The sequence below is a fragment of the Morone saxatilis genome, unplaced genomic scaffold (genome assembly GCF_004916995.1).
Source record: "Morone saxatilis isolate NCDOM2014 unplaced genomic scaffold, NCSU_SB_2.0 Contig6, whole genome shotgun sequence".
Classification (NCBI taxonomy): domain Eukaryota; kingdom Metazoa; phylum Chordata; class Actinopteri; family Moronidae; genus Morone; species Morone saxatilis.
This window is the reverse complement of record NW_023340206.1, coordinates 6,772,072-6,789,828: the sequence shown is the minus strand read 5'-3', so window position 1 is coordinate 6,789,828 and position 17,757 is coordinate 6,772,072. Positions and strand designations below refer to the sequence as shown.

Sequence of the window (17,757 nt, the reverse complement as noted above, 5' to 3'; positions counted from 1 at the left end):
ACTAATTATAATATATATATATATATATATATATATATATATATATATATATATATATAAATTTAAATTTAAAAAACTAGCTCGACTAATGCAGCAGACATATGTTGGTGTGGAGATTATTAAGTACATTAAGCTGTCCAACACTACATTTGAGTAAAAGCCAAAGTACAAATATAACTTTAAACTTAACTTCAAAAATAAGTTTGGTACAGAAGTAGTTACCCTTCCAACATTTTACACAATTAAACAACAATTTTCTGTGAATTTCCCTAAATAAAAAAAAGTTTTTCCTGTCCAGAATCAGTGAACCTCACAAGACAACGAGACTGTCCTGTATTCTGGCCTACTGAGGTATCTCTGCCTCTCCTACAATGACTCTCTGGTAAAAAGGTGAGCAGAGGGATGTATAACTGTCCTTAAGCTTAGATGAGCCTTCAAATTGGATTTTTGGACTGTTCGTCCGACAAAACAGGCAAAGATATTAAGTTTACTAACACGTAAAAAAGCAGCACATCCTTAAAAATGAAAAGCTAGAACTCGGGAACATGTGGGGAAGTTTTACTTAGACACTAAACTGATTATCGATTCTGATTGACTACTCAATCAATCAGCTGTTTCAGCTCCAGATGTGACATCGCATTGTCTACATGTGCAGTATAAACAGTAACTGAACACCAAATAACAAAATGGATGCATAAAAAGGAGCACAAACTATTGTTTAACAGTGTTGAACAGATTTAGAACTTTTTAAAGAAAGAGAGGGCTGAAAGAGAAAAAAAGAGAAGAGTTAAGAAGAAACAAAAATACCAACTCTCTGTCAAAGAGGTCCTTGATGCGGTCCCATCCCGTGTCTGGGAATTCTGGCTTGCCAATGTTTCTTGGCAAGGTGCTAGAAGACAGGATGTGTGCAGAAGCAGGGCTGGTGGAGAAGGAGGAGGAGGAGGAGGTAGACGAAGAGGGCATCTGTGCAGGCTGGGCAGCAGCCACATCAGCTGCGTGGACCCTGGGGAGCAGGAAGCAGAAGGAGGGAGGCCTGGCGCTCTGGATGAAGCCCTGCAGTAGGCCGGTGCTCAGCGTGCCCCGAGGGGCCGAATCTGCCCGACGTCTCCGCAGGGCGAGGCCCGTTCTGGACGGCTCTGGATGCATCACGCTTCAGCTGGCATCAGGCTGCAGCAGAGAGGCAGAAACACATGGCCATGGGTTGGGATGTTGCACTCACTGCCTCAACTTAAGCTCCATCCTGAAAATAAATAGCCTTAAGGCGAATGAGATCCTGGCAGTGATACACAGCCTGTCCAACTCAGCAGCTGTTAAATGGTGCAGGCCTATCAAAACACGCTGGGCTCTCACACGCACACTTTCTGGGAAAAGACTTCTTTCTTGACTTCAAAATGAGTCATTGAGCCTTCAATGCAGCGCTGGGGCCCTAAGGTCCTCTGAGCAGGGTGTGCAGGCTGGTCCAGGGCCAAAGATAAACGCAGATTCAGTGTATCTTTACAAATGTGTCTCTCCACTGTAAATGCCATCCAGTTAATTTAAGGATGAATTAATATGCGTCCTCTGTTGTAGAGAGCAACAGATTTAAAGTGCGAGAAGTGAATGTTAAACAAATAAACTCCTTAAAGTCTACACTTTGTTCCATATCACCGACATATAATTAAACATTTATGTTAATGTTTAATTCAGAACCAAAATAAGTTGATTAAACAATAATGGAGTCTAATTCTGATAATTGTTTGTTGTATACTTTTGTCCAGATGAGACACCATTACTGTCCACAGCTTCATTAATGTGTCTGCTTTTGTTTTATATCGTTTTAAAATGTTAAAAATAGAGGTTTTATCTGCTAATGAAGCTTCCGACAGCGTTTGAGCTTCAACTTAACTTAAAGTTTGCATTTATATCGATGCTGTGTAATCTCAGACAATATACTTTCTTAATAAACGATGTTTATTCGGTGACAAAATGTTAGAAATAAGAATAAATAGTGAGAATAAGTCACCTGTTACTGTGTCAATCAGACTGATGTAGCACACCTGCGTCCAGTGCTGCTAACCAACCCATGCTGAACTCTCACCTTCACTTTCTCCGTCACATATAACAAACTACCTTACAGTATGATTGCTCATTAAAACGTAAAACACGCGTTTAAACTTCCGTCGTCTGTTTACACACATTTATTTATCAATAAACTGCAGGACAACATTTAAACAACCACGCTCGTCCGATAATGGGAGCCGTACCGGTGAGCATGCAATGAGCTCATATCACAGTTAAAAGGCAGCTTACCAGAAAACAGCGACGATCCCTGATTAAAACATATTAACTGTAGTTAGTGTCAACACTTTTGTTTTTATATATTCGCCCTTCTGCGGCGTGTTTCTCTACGGTGACATTGTGGCAGCCCTGCCGTCGTCCCGACCTCTGACCTCGGGTAGACACAGTGACAACAGCGCCCCCTGTGGGTGGAGGACTGACAGTATTACTGAATGAAAACAGCAAGAGAAGATTTGTGAGCCTGAAAAGTTGTTAAGGAGAAGATGTTTACAATTTATTGAATTAAGAAATGTGTGAATTTATGCCGGAAATCAGTCGAAATAAAGTCCTTTAGAAATGATTTAAAGAATAAGATGTACTTTATTGATCCTAATTCTTTCCACTCTGATTTTACACACAGGTCCGAAATACATTCACGTACATGCAGAGCTTATAGACATGCAAACATGGAGAGAGAGTCCACACTACATACTGCGGTCTGTGCTGGACTCGAACCAGCAACCCTCCGGTTCCAAACCCAAGTCCCTACAGACTGAGCTACTGCCGCCTGGAATAACTGGTTTTGTATTTACTCACAGTAAATGTGCAGTTAACTTCTGTAACTAACGCTTATTGTAGATGTTCAATTCTGCACATGTTCATATGTAAGAAAAAAAACACACAGAAGAAGTCACGAATGAGGAAAAACTCCAGGATGTTTTAAGAATAAAACTGTTTATTGCCATCAAAACAAAAAAAACTGCTGCACAAGCTGTGCCAACAACCTCAATGTCACACTTTGACGAGGCACATGATCACAGCTTTTTGGTCAAATCAACATACTAATGGGCCATCTTTCACCACACTTCTTAACAATACTGTAAACAATACCAACCTGACATCAGTGAGAATCTGTCCGCTCACAGTACGACGTGAATACTACAACATATTCAACATTCTCCTGTAGCTACTTTACATCATCATCAAAAGGTAAAAACAATTAACACGAGTGTTTCTTGAAAACTCCACACATCAAAATAAAAGTAATTACTTTATAGTGATTATTGCTTACTGTTGGCACTTAGTGTGGACTGAAATGTTGACAATGAATTGTGCTTTCAAGTTTATGTACTTATGGCAGAACCCATTTAAATGCAGACAATAAACGTTAATAAAAATTAAACAGTGTTGGGATGTGTTGTTGTAAAGAAACTTGGTAACGGTCTGCTGGAGTGTGTCCAGTTGTCCAGTAGAGGGCAGTGTAGCAAAGCTGATGTCCTTTATGAGCTTTAACTTCACCATCAGTGGCACAAACATTAAACAAACTACTTCATAGGCTGTATTAGTGATGCACCGATGGCACTTTTTTTCCTCCCCCATCAACAGATTACATGTATTTATTAATGATTCATATTCACTAATAACCAAATAAGCACCTCTTTTGGTCAATATGTTCTTATAGCAACACGACTTGGGTAGAAAAGGATTTGAACAATTAGAACAAAGATTCTGGTCTATATTTTTCATATTTTTTAGAAACAAAAAGGCCAGACAAAAAACATATGTAACAGATTAACTAGTAACTATTATTATTGGTAGTTCCTACGTGGATATTCAACACCACACTCTGCTGTGCTGCCATTCAAGTATTTAAAATTAGAGTTTTAGGAGCTCCACAGCTGGATGTGCAGTATTTTCATTAGGTTTGGACGAGTGTTCGGCTGTAGAGAGGAGAAGGCACTCCTCATGGGTCACTGAAGATAACAAAGCTGATGTTCAAACACAAATTCAAAACAATTTAAACTCTCCAAAAGAGGTCCAGAAGCCAAATCCAGATGAATGTTACAAGACAACGTTATTAAGTGTTTACATTGCATGTTAAAGGTTTACTCCAGAGGCTGCGATATCCTGACTTTTAGCTCCAAAAACACCAGATCCTACACTTCCCATAATGCAACCTGGCAGACAGATACATTTTTTATAACACACAACCTGCTGTATCTTTCAAATTCCACATCCCCCAGTTTATATGCAGACTTGTTCAGTATTTTCTTACAGTTTAAAAAACGCAGTTGGCATGGACGTTACTTTGCTGGCGAGTACAGACAGCAGCCATAAAAAGAGAGGAGTTATTGTTAGAAGCAAATGAACTAATTGAACCAGGAAGTGATCAATGACTCACAATTGGCAAATACGTCCCCCCCTGGTGGTACCTGAAGGTATGGCAGCATCCACAGACGACACACTAAAACTACCCCTACGACTGTGTAATGCTAAGCTACGTAGCTACGTGTAACTCCTGGAAGGACGATGCTGCTGGTGAGCACATCGTATGTTGAGGTGCAGTGATTACATTCATTATGTAGAGTTTCCCTTCGCTACAGCTGCCCTGCTTCCCGCCCTGTCTCTCTCTCTCTTATAGCTCTGTCTTGCTGGGTCTGTGGACAATCTGGTTGTAGTTGTTCTTCCTCTGGGGTTTGTAGGTGAGAAGTTGGCTGAACTCGGTGAGGAGTCTCTCCCAGTAGCAGGAAATATCTTGCATCCGCAGGTGGTTGAGGATGAATTCCTTACCCCTGTGGGAAGACGCAGAGAGTCAGACCGACTGCGCAAACGCATTCAAATCCAGTCATAAAATATGATCCGTTACCTCGTGGCGATCTCCTGAGCGATGGCATCATTCTCTTTCACAAACTGTAGTAGTTCCCTGAGGACGCAGAACATGTAAAGACATATCAGCATTTAACATACACACGAAGAAAAAGAGATTCATAGAGCTGAATGAAAAGCGCCTGCAGTGCCGATTCCACTCATTCAACCTGAAGCATTTACGCTCATAAACTGAGCTCTTAAACTGTCAAAAGATCCTTTTTAGGCAGTAAACAGATAAACTGCGTTCATCCTTATGTGCAAGTAAAGTGGATGACAACAGGCAGCATGGAAAATTGTGAAATTTACTCTTGTAATACTTATTTTAAGGCATTCATATTTACATTTTAGGGATTATAAACTAGTATAAATAGCTACAATGCCTGCTTTATCATTGGTGTCTCACCACTGTGACAGAGGGAGGGAGACACTATAGCCAGGTCCAAACAGAAGAGAGAGACAGATGCATCACATCGAGACTAAAGAGGAGCAACAACCGGCTATTTTTCACTTGATTTTACTTTTTTGTTGATGTTTCTCCTCCTGCTTGAATAAGTTTTTCCTGACTTTTAACGGCTCCCAGCAGCTCCAGTTCAGTGTGATTGAAGCAGCCAATAGAGAGTTATTAGTCAAAGTAATCTGTTCAAAAAGAGTTTAAATGTTTTTTACAACATGATCGATCACTGATCTCTCTGTTGATCTGATAATATAAAGCTATTGAACTAATATTTCCTCCCAACAGATTCATTTTTTGTGGGATAAATACACGCCTGTAGATCCAAAAGTCTCCAAGTTCAGCAGCTGCATTACTTTTACTTTCCAGACGACGCCTCGACAAGTGAACTGGAAACATGTAAACCAGGACTGAAAACATCATAACTGAGAAACCAGTTGTTGCGGTACCTGAGGTCAGAGAGGTCCTGCTTTACTGGGATGTAGTGGACCCACGGCTTGAGCTGAGGGTAAAAAAACTCCTGCCATTCATCGCCCACGTGGAACACCAGCGAACCACAGAGGAAGAGATGTTTGAAGCGGAAGCTGGCTGCCACACCTCGGAAGTTGAATAAATATCTGCAAGCATATAAAACGAGGTTAAGGAGGGACTGATCAAAGTGCTTGTATTTTATTTTGTCCTTGATCAAAAATCCAGCTTACTTGTATTTGCAGTGATCGACCAGTGGGATTTCTTTGGCTGGTGGTTTCCCTAGTGTGTCCTAAAACAGGAAGGAAAGGACTTTCAGACTGTGTCCTGAAGCTTTAAACCTCGACCAATCACTTCACAATGCAAGAGAGTTGCTGGATTTACATTGTTAATGTGTTTGTGGTTTCGGTATGACTGACTGACCTTCTCAGACTTCCAGGCCTGGTTTTTCGTGTACTCTGCATCCACCAGATCTGGAGATTCTCTGGACAGAAGAATCAGAGGGTCGCGCTCTGGACTCGTTCTATCAGAGAAAGTTTGGGGGAGAAATTGTGCTAAATTTTATTAAAATAATTCATACAAGACGAAGAAACACTGAAAGAAGTTTGCTACAATGTCCGAGTGAAGAGTCATAACCAAAGAAAAAGAAATAACTGACATTAAAAAGACATTTTGATTGTTGTATCACAGAATTAATAAACTAATACATTTGCAGGACTTTCAAGACTGACCTGGAGCCTCTGAAGAATCCTCTGGACTCTTTCTTCTTCCACGGCCACTGTGCTGCAGACCTTCCACAACACATTAAATAGATAATGAGACACAGTGAAAGTATGTACTTCATACAGTACGGCTGCAAATTATTATTAAAGTGATCCATTTATCCATTTCTTACCATTAAATACCAAAAATATGATCAAAAATATATCATTTTATAAAAAATATAATACATATATTATATTATAATATAATGTTTACTATATTTTCTTGATAAATAAACTTAAATAGTTATTGAATTATCAAAGTTTGAGAACTTTGTTTTATGGCTACAACTAATGATTTATTTCACATATACACATATGTGAGTTATTTTATCCGTTAATTGATTAAGCATTTATAAAAATGGCAGAATATATTAAAAAAAGGCCCAAGATGACGTCTTCTAATTGCTCGTTTTGTCCAAAACCAAAATATATTCAATTTACTGTCAGACGAGAAAAAGAAAAACCTGCACTCACATTTAAAATGATGGAATGAGTAGATTAAAATCTCTACTTTATACAGTAAATACACTCTTATAGACTCTATATATGAGCTTACTTTTTAAGGTCATCCCTCATCAGATCCCATCTTCCCAGTCCGGTGGGGTATATGGGCCAAACAGCTGGTCCGCCCTCCCAAAACGTCCACGCAGGGTACATGATGTCCTGGTAGTCTGCCGTCTACTCAGATCAAACATACGCGTGTGAGAGCCGCTTGCAGCATTTAATTAACACCAGTGTGTGTTTCCAACTGTGTATATATAAAACTATTGCCTAGAGTCTGACCTTACTGAAAGAGAAGACAGGCAGCGTCGGCTGCACCCAGCTGGGGACTTGAGGATAATCCCGGACATTTACCACCAACTCCAAGTCAGGTAACCTGTCAATCACCTCCAGGATGAAATGCTCCACCCCGCTGCACCTGAAAGCAGGAAACAGACGCAATTCAAACTATTTAAACTTAAACAGCAACTCTTTAAACCTTAAGAATGATCACATGAAGTGCTTTTTCTCTTTACCTTGCAGGAAACATGCAGTTGTGCTCTCGGTACAACTTGTGTTCAATGACCTGGTAGTGGGTGCCCACCCCTCTCAGGAGAGTCGCAGCCATCACATCCTCAGAGATCCTCCCTCTGAAGGGCTGCAGGTCCTGTTGGAGGACACTGAGGCAGGACAGGAGGGAGGATGTTGCAGCGTTAAGTTGAGGGGGGAAAAAGCTGACGTGTGAGGAAATGCAAAGAGAGATTGAGATCACACCGACCTCAGATGGCAGCTGCAGTTCACAGGGCTGCAGGGAGTGTATCCTCTAACAGCACCAGAAACCTTCCCTCTCATTTCCTTCCACTGTTTCCCTGCAAATAATGGCAAAGTGTCAGTCTCTGCAGCGAGGAGCACACGTATCTTAATACAACACAAACACATCATAAGTTCAAGTTACACCTGCAGCAGAAAAGGTGATGACTGACTGTATGGCAGCTGTTTCAGCTGTGTGACTAACTAACACTAACACACAGTGAGAGCCAGCCAGGACTTTTCTTACTGCTAACTAGCTTTAGCAGACCTGTTGCCAAAACCACGCCCAGCCTCGGTGAATAAAATCCTTTAAATTCATTTATAAATCAACATTTTTTAACGCCGCTGCTGTGGGCGAAAGGGCGGGACTTTTAACCCGCAATATCCACGCAAAAACATCAGCTTTTAAAGTTAGCAAAGTTAGCTCGTTGGGCTAAGTGATGAATGACTCCACCAACAACAAAAGTTACCTCCAGGAGGCAAAAGCGACACAAAGCGGGGTAAAAGAAAAAAAAGCCCCACTAGCACGAATACACGGGTCGTATTTGTTTAAAAACGTTTTACCTGATGCTTGAACCAAACATAAATCACAAACTTGCAACAGAGTTAAAAACCTCCACAGCCCAAAGAGCTCCATCTTTATCCTCCAGCTTTGTCTGGAGGAACAAAAGCGCTGATCTGTGATCTGTTGCTCCTGGCTGAACGCGGTCATTACGGTAACAGTGCGCACGGAGAAATTCATTTACAGCGACCGTAATGTTTGGAAGATGTGGCCCCAAAATACTGGCATTAAAGGGACACTCCTCACAAAATGTGTCTCTTCATATTCACACTCACGTTTCTGTCAGACTTCATCAATCAATCAATTCTTCATTCATTTTGCAGCATGGATGCTTAAAGCCAACGCAACCTCAATCATCTCTCCTTGATATGGAAAGTGTCACTGCTGGTTTAAAGCGGCTGATGAAATCTCCCCACAGCTTCTCTGCTCTAATTTCTGAATTTATTTCAAGGGCATGAATGACGATCACATGGATGATTTGTGCTGTAAATGTATAGTCAGGGAGAGAAAGAAGGAGGAGGAAAGGAAAGGAAAGAAAGAAGGCAGAGACCCTCCTGGGAGATTTGCGGGCAGTAAGTCTGAGTGACAGAGAGAGGAGGAGACAGAAGACAGGTGGAGAGGGAGAGAGATCAAAGGAGAGCATTAGAGAGAAGTAGATGATGATATATTTGTGAGAATATTTCACTCAGAGGTCAAATCTGTAGATGGATTTTAGCTCCGTGGAGTGATATCTACAACCACAAACTCCACAACTGAACAACAATGCAGCCAATCTGGCTTTCTCTACTATCTGCCTTCTGCCTTCGCCTGGTTTTCCTTTGCAGAGCCGAGGAAGGTCTCGAGTTCCCCAATTTCGACGGGAAGGACAGGGTGCTGGACATCAGCGAGCGCAACTACAAGAAGGCTCTGAAGAGGTACGACCTGCTGTGTCTGTTCTACCACGAACCGGTGCCCGCCAACAAGGGCCTGCAGAAGAGGTTCCAGATGACGGAGCTGGTGCTGGAGGTGAGGAAGAGGGGTCTTCAGAGGGGGTGGGAAGAAGGGGAGCTGGCAAAGAGACATCCCAAGAGTGGCTGTAGTGAGATTAGTGTTGATATTTAATTTTTATGATAGAAGTGGAGTTAATTTTAAGGGTCTGAGACACAAGAAATCTGAAGAAATTCGTCCTAAAAACTTTGCACTTCATACTTCTTTCTCATAGGCTGCATTTTTTTAAAGGGTTTTTAAGTAGTACAACTTATAAACCTTATATAAAAGGTGCTGTATTAGAAAGCAGCACCATCTATATCTGGCTGCAACCAGTTAATTCCTTCATTATTTATTTATTTTTGATTAAATTTCAAATGCCAATCTCAGGTCTCCCAAAGGTCATTTCACACATCTTCAAACTGCTTTTTTTGTCCCACAAACAGTCCAAAAACACTAAGATGTCTAATTTAAAATCATATAAAACAGAGAAAACATTTGGTTTTGTGCGCTTTGTAGTCAAAGTCGCTGTCGCTCTATGTGCAGTCTTGAAATTGACCCAGATCGACTGAAATATCTCAACTAACTACCCTCTACATGGATTGCCAAAAAAACTTTTTTTATTTTTTTTGTTTTTATTATATACTATATATAATATACTACATACGCTATATTACATACTATATATATATTATTATTATTATATTATTAATTAAAATTTCTTCTGACTTTGTTGATCCTCTGACCTTTCATCTAGCGCCACCACCAGGTCAAAGTTTTTACTAATCCAGTGAAATATCGCAACATTTCCAGAAATGTCTTGTTTTATTCATTTGTAGAATCCAAAGATATTTAATTCAGTAACAAGAAGAAGTAGATTTACTTTATTAACTAAATATATGACAAAAAAAGCAACAGTTTATCAGTTTACAGTGATATCAGTTGACATGAAGCCTCACAGAGACTCTTACGTCTTCCTCGATGAATGGCATAAACACTTAACCCATTAATCAAAATTGTTAGCTTTATTTCCATCCCTCAGGTCATTCATTCATCAACCGACTCTGGATCCCCACAAATCCTTCAGACCTTCCTCAGGTACACTCAACACCTGACTCCTGCCAAGAAGACGTCATCACTGATCAAAGCAGAGAGCCGGAGATGTTGTGACATACAGGGCCCTGATATATCCGATGTCACTGATAACATAAAAAATGTCTCAATAAGCTCAAATCCCCAGCGGGTTGAACCTGCAGCCTCACTGCCGTTGCTCATCTGACTGTAACCTGTCATAACAAGCCATTGTATAGTCTGTGATCCCCTCCCTCTCTCTGGTTGGAAAGCCAGACACTGAACGCCTCATTCTTCCTCTGGCTGTCTGCTTCACCATCAAGTGGAGTGAAGTAGGAGTCATCGCTCTCGCACTGTCACAGTTGGATGTCAGTGTTTTTACCTGCTCGCTCTCTACACAGGCAGTGATTTTAATCCTATTACGTGCTCTCCTCTGTGGTTCATATGTATCCGGGGAATGTTTCTAGGTCAGTCTGTTAATTATAGCTCGTTCCCAAAACTCTTATCTGACTGTGAACTAGAAATAAGTGGATGTATGCTTCCCCTTATTATTTATGAGCTAAAATGTATGAAACCCACCTTGAATTAGTTGCTTTTACTTCTGCATTCCTGTCATGTTTCATGCACAGTTTGAAAGCAGACACACACACTCGGTTGAACAGAGTCTCGTCTCTTCTGTGGTGTTGCTAAATCTGTTTTTCCTTCCTCAAGAACTGCGAGCTGAAAGGCAAGCAGTCCTGTCTCACAGCTTTCCTCTAACAAGAAAACTCCACAGGGGGCACGCACACACACAAACACCACGGTAATGAAAAGATGAATTGACGAAGACAGCAGCAGCTGTGGATGCCAGCTCAAATACACAGCGTGGAGGTGCCAAGCTAAATGCACAGTGCAGAGTGGAGGGTGCTGAAGTGTTCTGATTCCTGATTGATCTACAGACTCTCTATTTAGCAGCCTGGATTTTAAAAATACGGGAGACAGGATTTCCTAGAAATGTTCTCTTCCTGGATTGGTGGTTCCCAAATGCCTTAGAACCATTCAACATTTAGTAATCCTCTTCACTTGTTTCATATGTTCAGATTGTTACTGTTAAATAATTCTTATAGACCAGAGGAGGTCAGACTTTGCCTCCCAGGTTGGGAACCACTGGCCTATGATGGTATAAATGAGTCCACACTGTGAGGTAACACCGGCTAAATCCCATATAATGTAACTATGATACACTTTTCCCTCAGAAACAGAAATATAATCAGCTTTGAAAAAATAATATAATTTGTGTGTCATGTCATGAAATACACTCATCTGCAAGAAAAAATGCAGAGGAGTGTATTTCCCTTGATGGTAGCAATGTCCCTGGTCATAATTCACTAACAATATACTTAACTTAACCATCATGAATCATGAAAAGGAAGACAATTTATTTATATAGAAGATTTCATAAAATAAGAAAGACAATAAGTCTACAGTCATTGTGCTCTGTGAGACTGTAGCTATGTCACGGCAGTCCATGCAGTATGTTTAGTATAGTTAAAATGCTTCCCCATGTTTTATATTGACCCTACAAACTGAAGCTAGTCCTAAAGAGTCTTGCAGAAGGTTTACATGTCAGACTCGCTGTTTTTACAGATAAAGAGTTGTTGCTGTGGAAGGATTTTCTGCTTTATTCTGACTGCCCTCTGTCTGTGTGTACACCCAGCTCACAGCTCAGGTCCTGGAGAACAGAGACATCGGTTTTGGGATGGTGGACTCCCAGAAGGACGCCAAAGTAGCCAAAAAACTGGGTATGACTCACTTCCTTTTCATCACTCCACAGTATCAGCTGCATTACTGTTACTTTGATCCAACATCAGCATTTTCTGCTCTCTTGTTTGCGCTCCACATACACTCCTTGCCACTAATGTAGTTTTTCTCTATAAATGTCCTCAAATTAGCCTCTAAAAGTCCTGCTGTTTAATTAGGTCTCGAGGAGGTGGGCAGCTTGTACGTCTTCAAGGACGACCGTGTGATTGAGTTTGATGGGGAGCTGTCATCGGACACACTGGTGGAGTTTCTGCTGGATGTGAGTGGACAGTCTGATTCTTTAGAGATGTGTAATGACCTGCAGCCTCGTTAGAATAACTGATGTATTTCATAGTAATAGCAGATTCAGCAGAAGTAGCTGTTCACATGAATACATTAAAGGAATAGTTTGACATTTTGGGAGTTGTGAAGTGGTTTTAAGCTCAATGTTTGGATGTTTGTTGACAAAATACACCTTGGGAGTCGTAGTTAATTATTTTTTTAATGTGGTGTGAATCGGCTAATGTTGTCTATAAGAAAAATGAATGGGACTTTCTCTTCTGGAAACAGCCTTGTCACAGAGAAAGTATAGGATTGATACCACCTTCAAATCTGTACATTAAATGTAGACCCAAGGCTACAGCCAGCAGCCGATTAGCTTAGCTTAGCATAAAGAGTTGAAGCATTGGGAAACAGCTAGCCCGGCTCTGCTTGAAGGTAAAAAATCCAAATAATCATGGATACAAGTTTAGGATTCTCTTCGAAACTCTTCACTGCCACTGGCCAAGAAATAGTCTGGCACAAAACTCCCCGTAAACCACAAACTGTTGTTTTTACAGGTTTGTTTTTGTACCGCTACATGAAACAAGATATAACATGTTAATTACTGATCTTTAGAGGTGCAGGTAGGCAGATTTTGTGCTGTTTCCCCCTATACTTCTGGTCTGCATGCTAAGCTAAGCTAACTGGCTGCTAGCTGTAGCATCATATTGGACATCAGGCCGGCATCAATCTTCTTGTCTAACATGGAGAGAAAGCAGATAAGTGGATTTCTATTGCTTTATGTTTTCTTGGCAGTGTAAATACTTGTATTATATCGCCCCCTAGGTGCTGGAGGACCCCGTGGAAATGATCAATAACGCCATGGAGCTGCGAGCCTTCGAGAGGATGGAGGAAGACATCCGTCTCATTGGCTACTTCAAAGGAGAGGACTCATGTTAGTTTACCACCAGACTCATTAATGCATTTGTGTTTGCATTTACAAGGACAGGGAGTGAAAAACATCTCGACCACTAAAGTTGCCTCACTGTGCTCCCCAGATGCTAATGGTATCTGGAGGCTAATGGACATCACCATGTAGCCTAACTGGCTGCTAAAGGGAAACCTGATTCCAGACTGTGGCACTCTCACTCAGTCTCATGAGAGCCTTTAAATAGCTTCTAGTTCTCTGTCTAATAGGTCAAACTGCAATTATAGTTCCTCTCAAAAAAAAAAGGGAGAAAAAGTGAGACAGGGAAGATGCTATCTGGTCCAATATGATGAAGTTTCATTACTGAGCCTATTTCTGTCCAGAGATAGGTTGGTCCTTGGTTGTGACCTTGTTGGGAGCAGAGCCAGGAGCGCGTTACAAGCGTATAAAACTGTATTAAGGGAGACTTTGTTACTTGGGTGGGGACAGTACAATCATGATGGGAAATTGAATGAAGAGAGTGGGTTTCACTGCTTGCCTTCCTGATCACATACCACAGATTTGGCTAGAAATGTGACCAGAATGAGAAAGAAGATCCACACTTGTGTTTTCACTTTCTCATCTTTATGGTTGCTCTCTGGAGTTCCTCATCATCTCACTGTATCTCCCCTTCTTCTCAGACTACAAAGCTTTTCAGGAGGCCTCAGAGCGTTTTCAACCCTACATCAAGTTCTTTGCTACATTTGATAAACCTGTGAGTATTCAAATTAAATCTATTAATGCCTTTATTATGAAACAGATTTTTTAAATACAGCCCTTCAGATTGCCTTTGTTTAATGAGATTCATCCACTCATTTAACAAAACCCCACAATTACCTCCTCCACCTGCGAACCATAATGAAATCCTGGCATGCTGTATGTTTCAGGTAGCCAAACACCTCTCCCTCAAGATGAACGAGGTGAATTTTTATGAGCCGTTCATGGAGGAGCCGGCCATTCTGCCCGGCAGACCTCTGTCAGAGATGGACATTGTCGAGTTTGTGAACCAACACAGAAGGTTGAGTAGATTTAAATCGTTTAAGGGTTAATTTAACGCCTAAAACCTGGTTGGGAATCTTATGAAAAAGTGCTCTTTACAGGGCTACTTTGAGGAAGCTCCGGGCGGAGAATATGTTTGAAACATGGGTGAGTTATTGTTCCGTCTTTTCTGTTATGTTGTTTTAAGCTTATTTGAGGTGCAACATCAGGACGATTCTCCTCCAACATTTATAACTTGTGCTGTAAACTTTGACATTTCTAGGAGGACGACATGGATGGAATACATATTGTCGCGTTTGCTGAGGAGGAAGATCCAGGTCTGTGCTTTTTTCCTTTTGTTTTTGCAGTTGTTTACCTTTGTTATTGTCTTTAGCACCGGAACTTGAGCTCAGTTTCCTCTGTGCTGTTGTCCCCAGATGGCTATGAGTTCCTGGAGATCCTGAAAGACGTAGCCAGAGACAACACCAACAACCCAGAGCTCAGCATCGTCTGGATCGACCCCGATGACTTCCCTCTGGTTCTGGATCACCTTTAGCTTAATATCTCTGAAAAGAGCATCAGAAATCTTTCTCAAAATTGGTTTGAGAAACAATATCTATACAAGATTGTATAAATATGTAAAAGTTGACCTGGCTTGTCTCACCCCCCCAGCTGACCACCTACTGGGAAAAAACCTTCAAGTTGGACCTGTTTCGACCTCAGATTGGTGTGGTCAACGTCACAGACGTAAGTAATGGTTACAGTCTTAGACCGCACCAAAAGTAGCTGTTTATTAGCCGTTACCAGTGAGCCTCGACTGTCTTGGTGCCCTGTGATCCAGGCGGACAGCGTGTGGCTGGACATGTCCAACGACGAGGACCTGCCCACCGCTGAGGAGCTGGAGGACTGGATAGAGGACGTCCTGTCTGGAAGGGTGAACACAGAGGACGATGATGAGTCTGCTGACGACCGGGAGGAGCCCGACAGCTACGCCACAGAGGACAGCTCCGAAGGTCAGGACCCAGATGAGGAAGATGACAGCGAAGACTAACCTGAGGGGTTAAGGGTTGGTGTCCTGGCAGTTCTGGACTCGCATTAGAACCAGATTACTGAAACATGTCAACATCTTATTATCTTTAAATAATTTAAAAGAAGTACAATTAAAAGAAAATGGTTTTCCAAAAAAAATCTAAATTCTCTGGTTTAAATGATTCATAATTGCCAGATAAAACAGAACTGATTAAAAGTCATCATGGGAAAATCTTGGCCCAGATTATAATAAAGTTAGCACAGTGCCTGCAGTAGTAATCCTCCTGTACTCACCAAGGATATCAGCATACAGACTCTGTGTCGCATACACATGTAAGTTAAAGCTCCATTAATAGATTTTGTAAACACAACACTGACACATTATCATCTTTTAAGTTGCCAAGGCTGACATGTTAGCAAATAGTTTCTTATTTACACATCCAGCAGACACTGAGCACGAACATTGGCGTCCATTAGGAGTTGTGTTTCAGGCCAAATGATGAATTTGAGAGTAAATTTAAGTCCAATATTCACTTGTTTTAGCCCTGGATGGAAAAATATCTCTTTTTTTTAGTTGCTAAATGCTCTACTCCGCTTACCAGCTGGCTGCTAACTGTACCTGCTTTTTGGTGCTGAGCAGGTACTGTACAGTGGGTTTTTTTTAGAGCACTGAAAACAACCGTCTGAAATGTGTGGAAACGATGCTGATGAGTGCTGTAAGAGGTAATCAAAACATTAAAGCTGCAGGTTGTAAAAAACCAAAACAATGAGCTGAAAGATGCTAAAATGTTACGTAAAGGAGACGGGAACCTGCAGAGTCTTGTGGTAATTCTTTGTGAGTTTGTCACTATGAGTGACACCTATCACATTACACATACAGTATGTTAGTATACAAATATTGATTATAGCAGGTTTAAGATTTACATAAATTGTTCAGAGATTAGTTTGTGTGTTTATATGTGTGAAAACAAATGATAAATATCTTTGTTCTTTTAAGTAGAATAGTGCTTGAATTCTTTTAATATAATAAATAGTTCTGTATATTAAATGTTAATAGACTATACTTAGACTAAAGTATCAAAAGCACTTTTTTGGAGAAGATTTTCATGATGTAAAAGCGTTAATAAAAGTACACAATGACTCTGTGCACGTCTCTTTACTACGGTTTGTAACACACACTTCAGTTCTCTCCCTCATTAAGAAGGTCCAGACTGATTGGCACACTTTCTCCAGCAGTCAATGAGCATTTTCACCTTGAATTATTCAAACATCAGTGAATAATTCAGCATTGTTCTGTCTCCTAATGGGAGAAGGGACCTGGACGGTGACGGCTGGGGAAGGTTGAGAGGCTAAAACGCTGCCCACCGGGGCCCAACAAACTGCATGAGGCGAGGACACGCTCCTGCCGAACCCATACCACTGGACATGAATTAATAATACAGGGCCATGCGAGAATCATTATTCCCCTGGAGGTGGATGTGATGCAGTGTGCAAACAGGATGTCTGCATCATGCTGTGGGATTCAAACATAATCTATGCCATACTTGAGACACGAAAACATTCAACTGTGTGTGTGTGTTTGCTTTTAAACGTGACCTGAGGCAAGAAGACATTTCACGCTCTCTCCTGAGGACAGAGATGCAGACAGTGTCATGGTGCAGGTGTTGTGATGTTCTGCAGGGTCTTTAGGTTACATAATCCTGCGAATGTCAAGTGTGATGGTGTTTTACATGAACATGGACTAAAAGCAGGCCAGGAGCAGTGATGTCTCACACACACACACACAGCCATGGAGAATCCATTATTGACCGCGGTGGAAGGATGAGATCGTAGATAGCCAAGGTAAGTGGAAAAGAACGCAGGAATGTCTTGGCGCGCGAGTCGACCGCTGTGGACTAGATGCAACGCCAGAGACAAATGATAGACTGAATAACTAATAGAGGACAGCGAAACATCTGCAAACAAAGCATGTGTGTGTGTGATGTTGCATTAAACGGGTGACGTGAGAGGGCAAGAGAGGAAATTTCCAAAACCGCTGCTCGTCCTAGAGGAGACAGAGGCATGCAGGAGAGTCATGGGGGGTGCAGGTGTTGTGATGTTCTGGCCAAGGGTCGGGGGTTAGGTTACAGTGAATCGCTGCGAATGTCAAGGCGAATGTGATGGTGTTTTAATGAAAGAGGTGAGAACTAAAAGCAGGCCAGGAGCCGAAGTGAGTGTCTCACACACACAGCACAGCCAACACACACACAACAACACGACAACACAC

General features: G+C 41.4%; 3 protein-coding genes across 3 annotated transcripts in view; 1 reads left to right on the top strand and 2 right to left on the bottom strand.

Moving 5' to 3' along the window:
• Positions 1 to 2,438, bottom strand: part of timmdc1 (translocase of inner mitochondrial membrane domain containing 1) — a 7,094-nt gene extending 4,656 nt beyond the window's left edge. Inside the window, exons 1-2 of the mRNA XM_035677464.1 lie at positions 2,290 to 2,438; positions 812 to 1,167 (exon numbers count right to left, since the gene is read on the bottom strand). Of these exons, the coding sequence (XP_035533357.1) occupies positions 812 to 1,146 (335 nt within the window). The 5' untranslated portion in view covers positions 1,147 to 1,167; positions 2,290 to 2,438. The remainder of the gene's footprint in view (positions 1 to 811; positions 1,168 to 2,289) is intronic.
• Positions 2,439 to 2,972: 534 nt separating this feature from the next.
• poglut1 (protein O-glucosyltransferase 1) lies at positions 2,973 to 8,563 on the bottom strand. Its single transcript, XM_035677933.1, has 11 exons — positions 8,443 to 8,563; positions 7,847 to 7,937; positions 7,605 to 7,748; positions 7,372 to 7,507; positions 7,145 to 7,266; positions 6,556 to 6,615; positions 6,248 to 6,347; positions 6,058 to 6,116; positions 5,806 to 5,973; positions 4,904 to 4,960; positions 2,973 to 4,829 (listed from the first exon to the last, which is right to left on the bottom strand). The coding sequence occupies exons 1-11, from the start codon at positions 8,513 to 8,515 to the stop codon at positions 4,673 to 4,675; spliced, it is 1,167 nt and encodes a 388-aa protein (XP_035533826.1). The 5' UTR covers positions 8,516 to 8,563; the 3' UTR covers positions 2,973 to 4,672.
• A 485-nt stretch (positions 8,564 to 9,048) lies between these two features.
• On the top strand, positions 9,049 to 16,636 carry LOC118339978 (calsequestrin-2-like). Its single transcript, XM_035677816.1, has 11 exons — positions 9,049 to 9,445; positions 12,174 to 12,258; positions 12,436 to 12,536; positions 13,364 to 13,472; positions 14,126 to 14,199; positions 14,372 to 14,502; positions 14,585 to 14,630; positions 14,746 to 14,800; positions 14,900 to 15,000; positions 15,135 to 15,209; positions 15,304 to 16,636. Exons 1-11 carry the CDS (start codon positions 9,203 to 9,205, stop codon positions 15,511 to 15,513), a joined length of 1,230 nt encoding a protein of 409 aa, XP_035533709.1. The 5' UTR covers positions 9,049 to 9,202; the 3' UTR covers positions 15,514 to 16,636.
• Positions 16,637 to 17,757: the final 1,121 nt, after the last annotated feature.

Excerpts from the sequence above, each read along its gene's own strand:
- poglut1 (XM_035677933.1), bottom strand. The coding sequence starts at position 8,515 with ATGGAGCTCTTTGGGCTGTGGAGGTTTTTAACTCTGTTGCAAGTTTGT. Across the intron at positions 7,938-8,442 it reads ATGTTTGGTTCAAGCATCAG|GGAAACAGTGGAAGGAAATG; the intron begins GTAAAACGTTTT and ends CATTATTTGCAG. Across the intron at positions 7,749-7,846 it reads AACTGCAGCTGCCATCTGAG|TGTCCTCCAACAGGACCTGC; the intron begins GTCGGTGTGATC and ends GTCCTGCCTCAG.
- LOC118339978 (XM_035677816.1), top strand. The coding sequence starts at position 9,203 with ATGCAGCCAATCTGGCTTTCTCTACTATCTGCCTTCTGCCTTCGCCTG. Across the intron at positions 13,473-14,125 it reads CTTCAAAGGAGAGGACTCAT|ACTACAAAGCTTTTCAGGAG; the intron begins GTTAGTTTACCA and ends CCTTCTTCTCAG. Across the intron at positions 14,631-14,745 it reads AGAATATGTTTGAAACATGG|GAGGACGACATGGATGGAAT; the intron begins GTGAGTTATTGT and ends TGACATTTCTAG.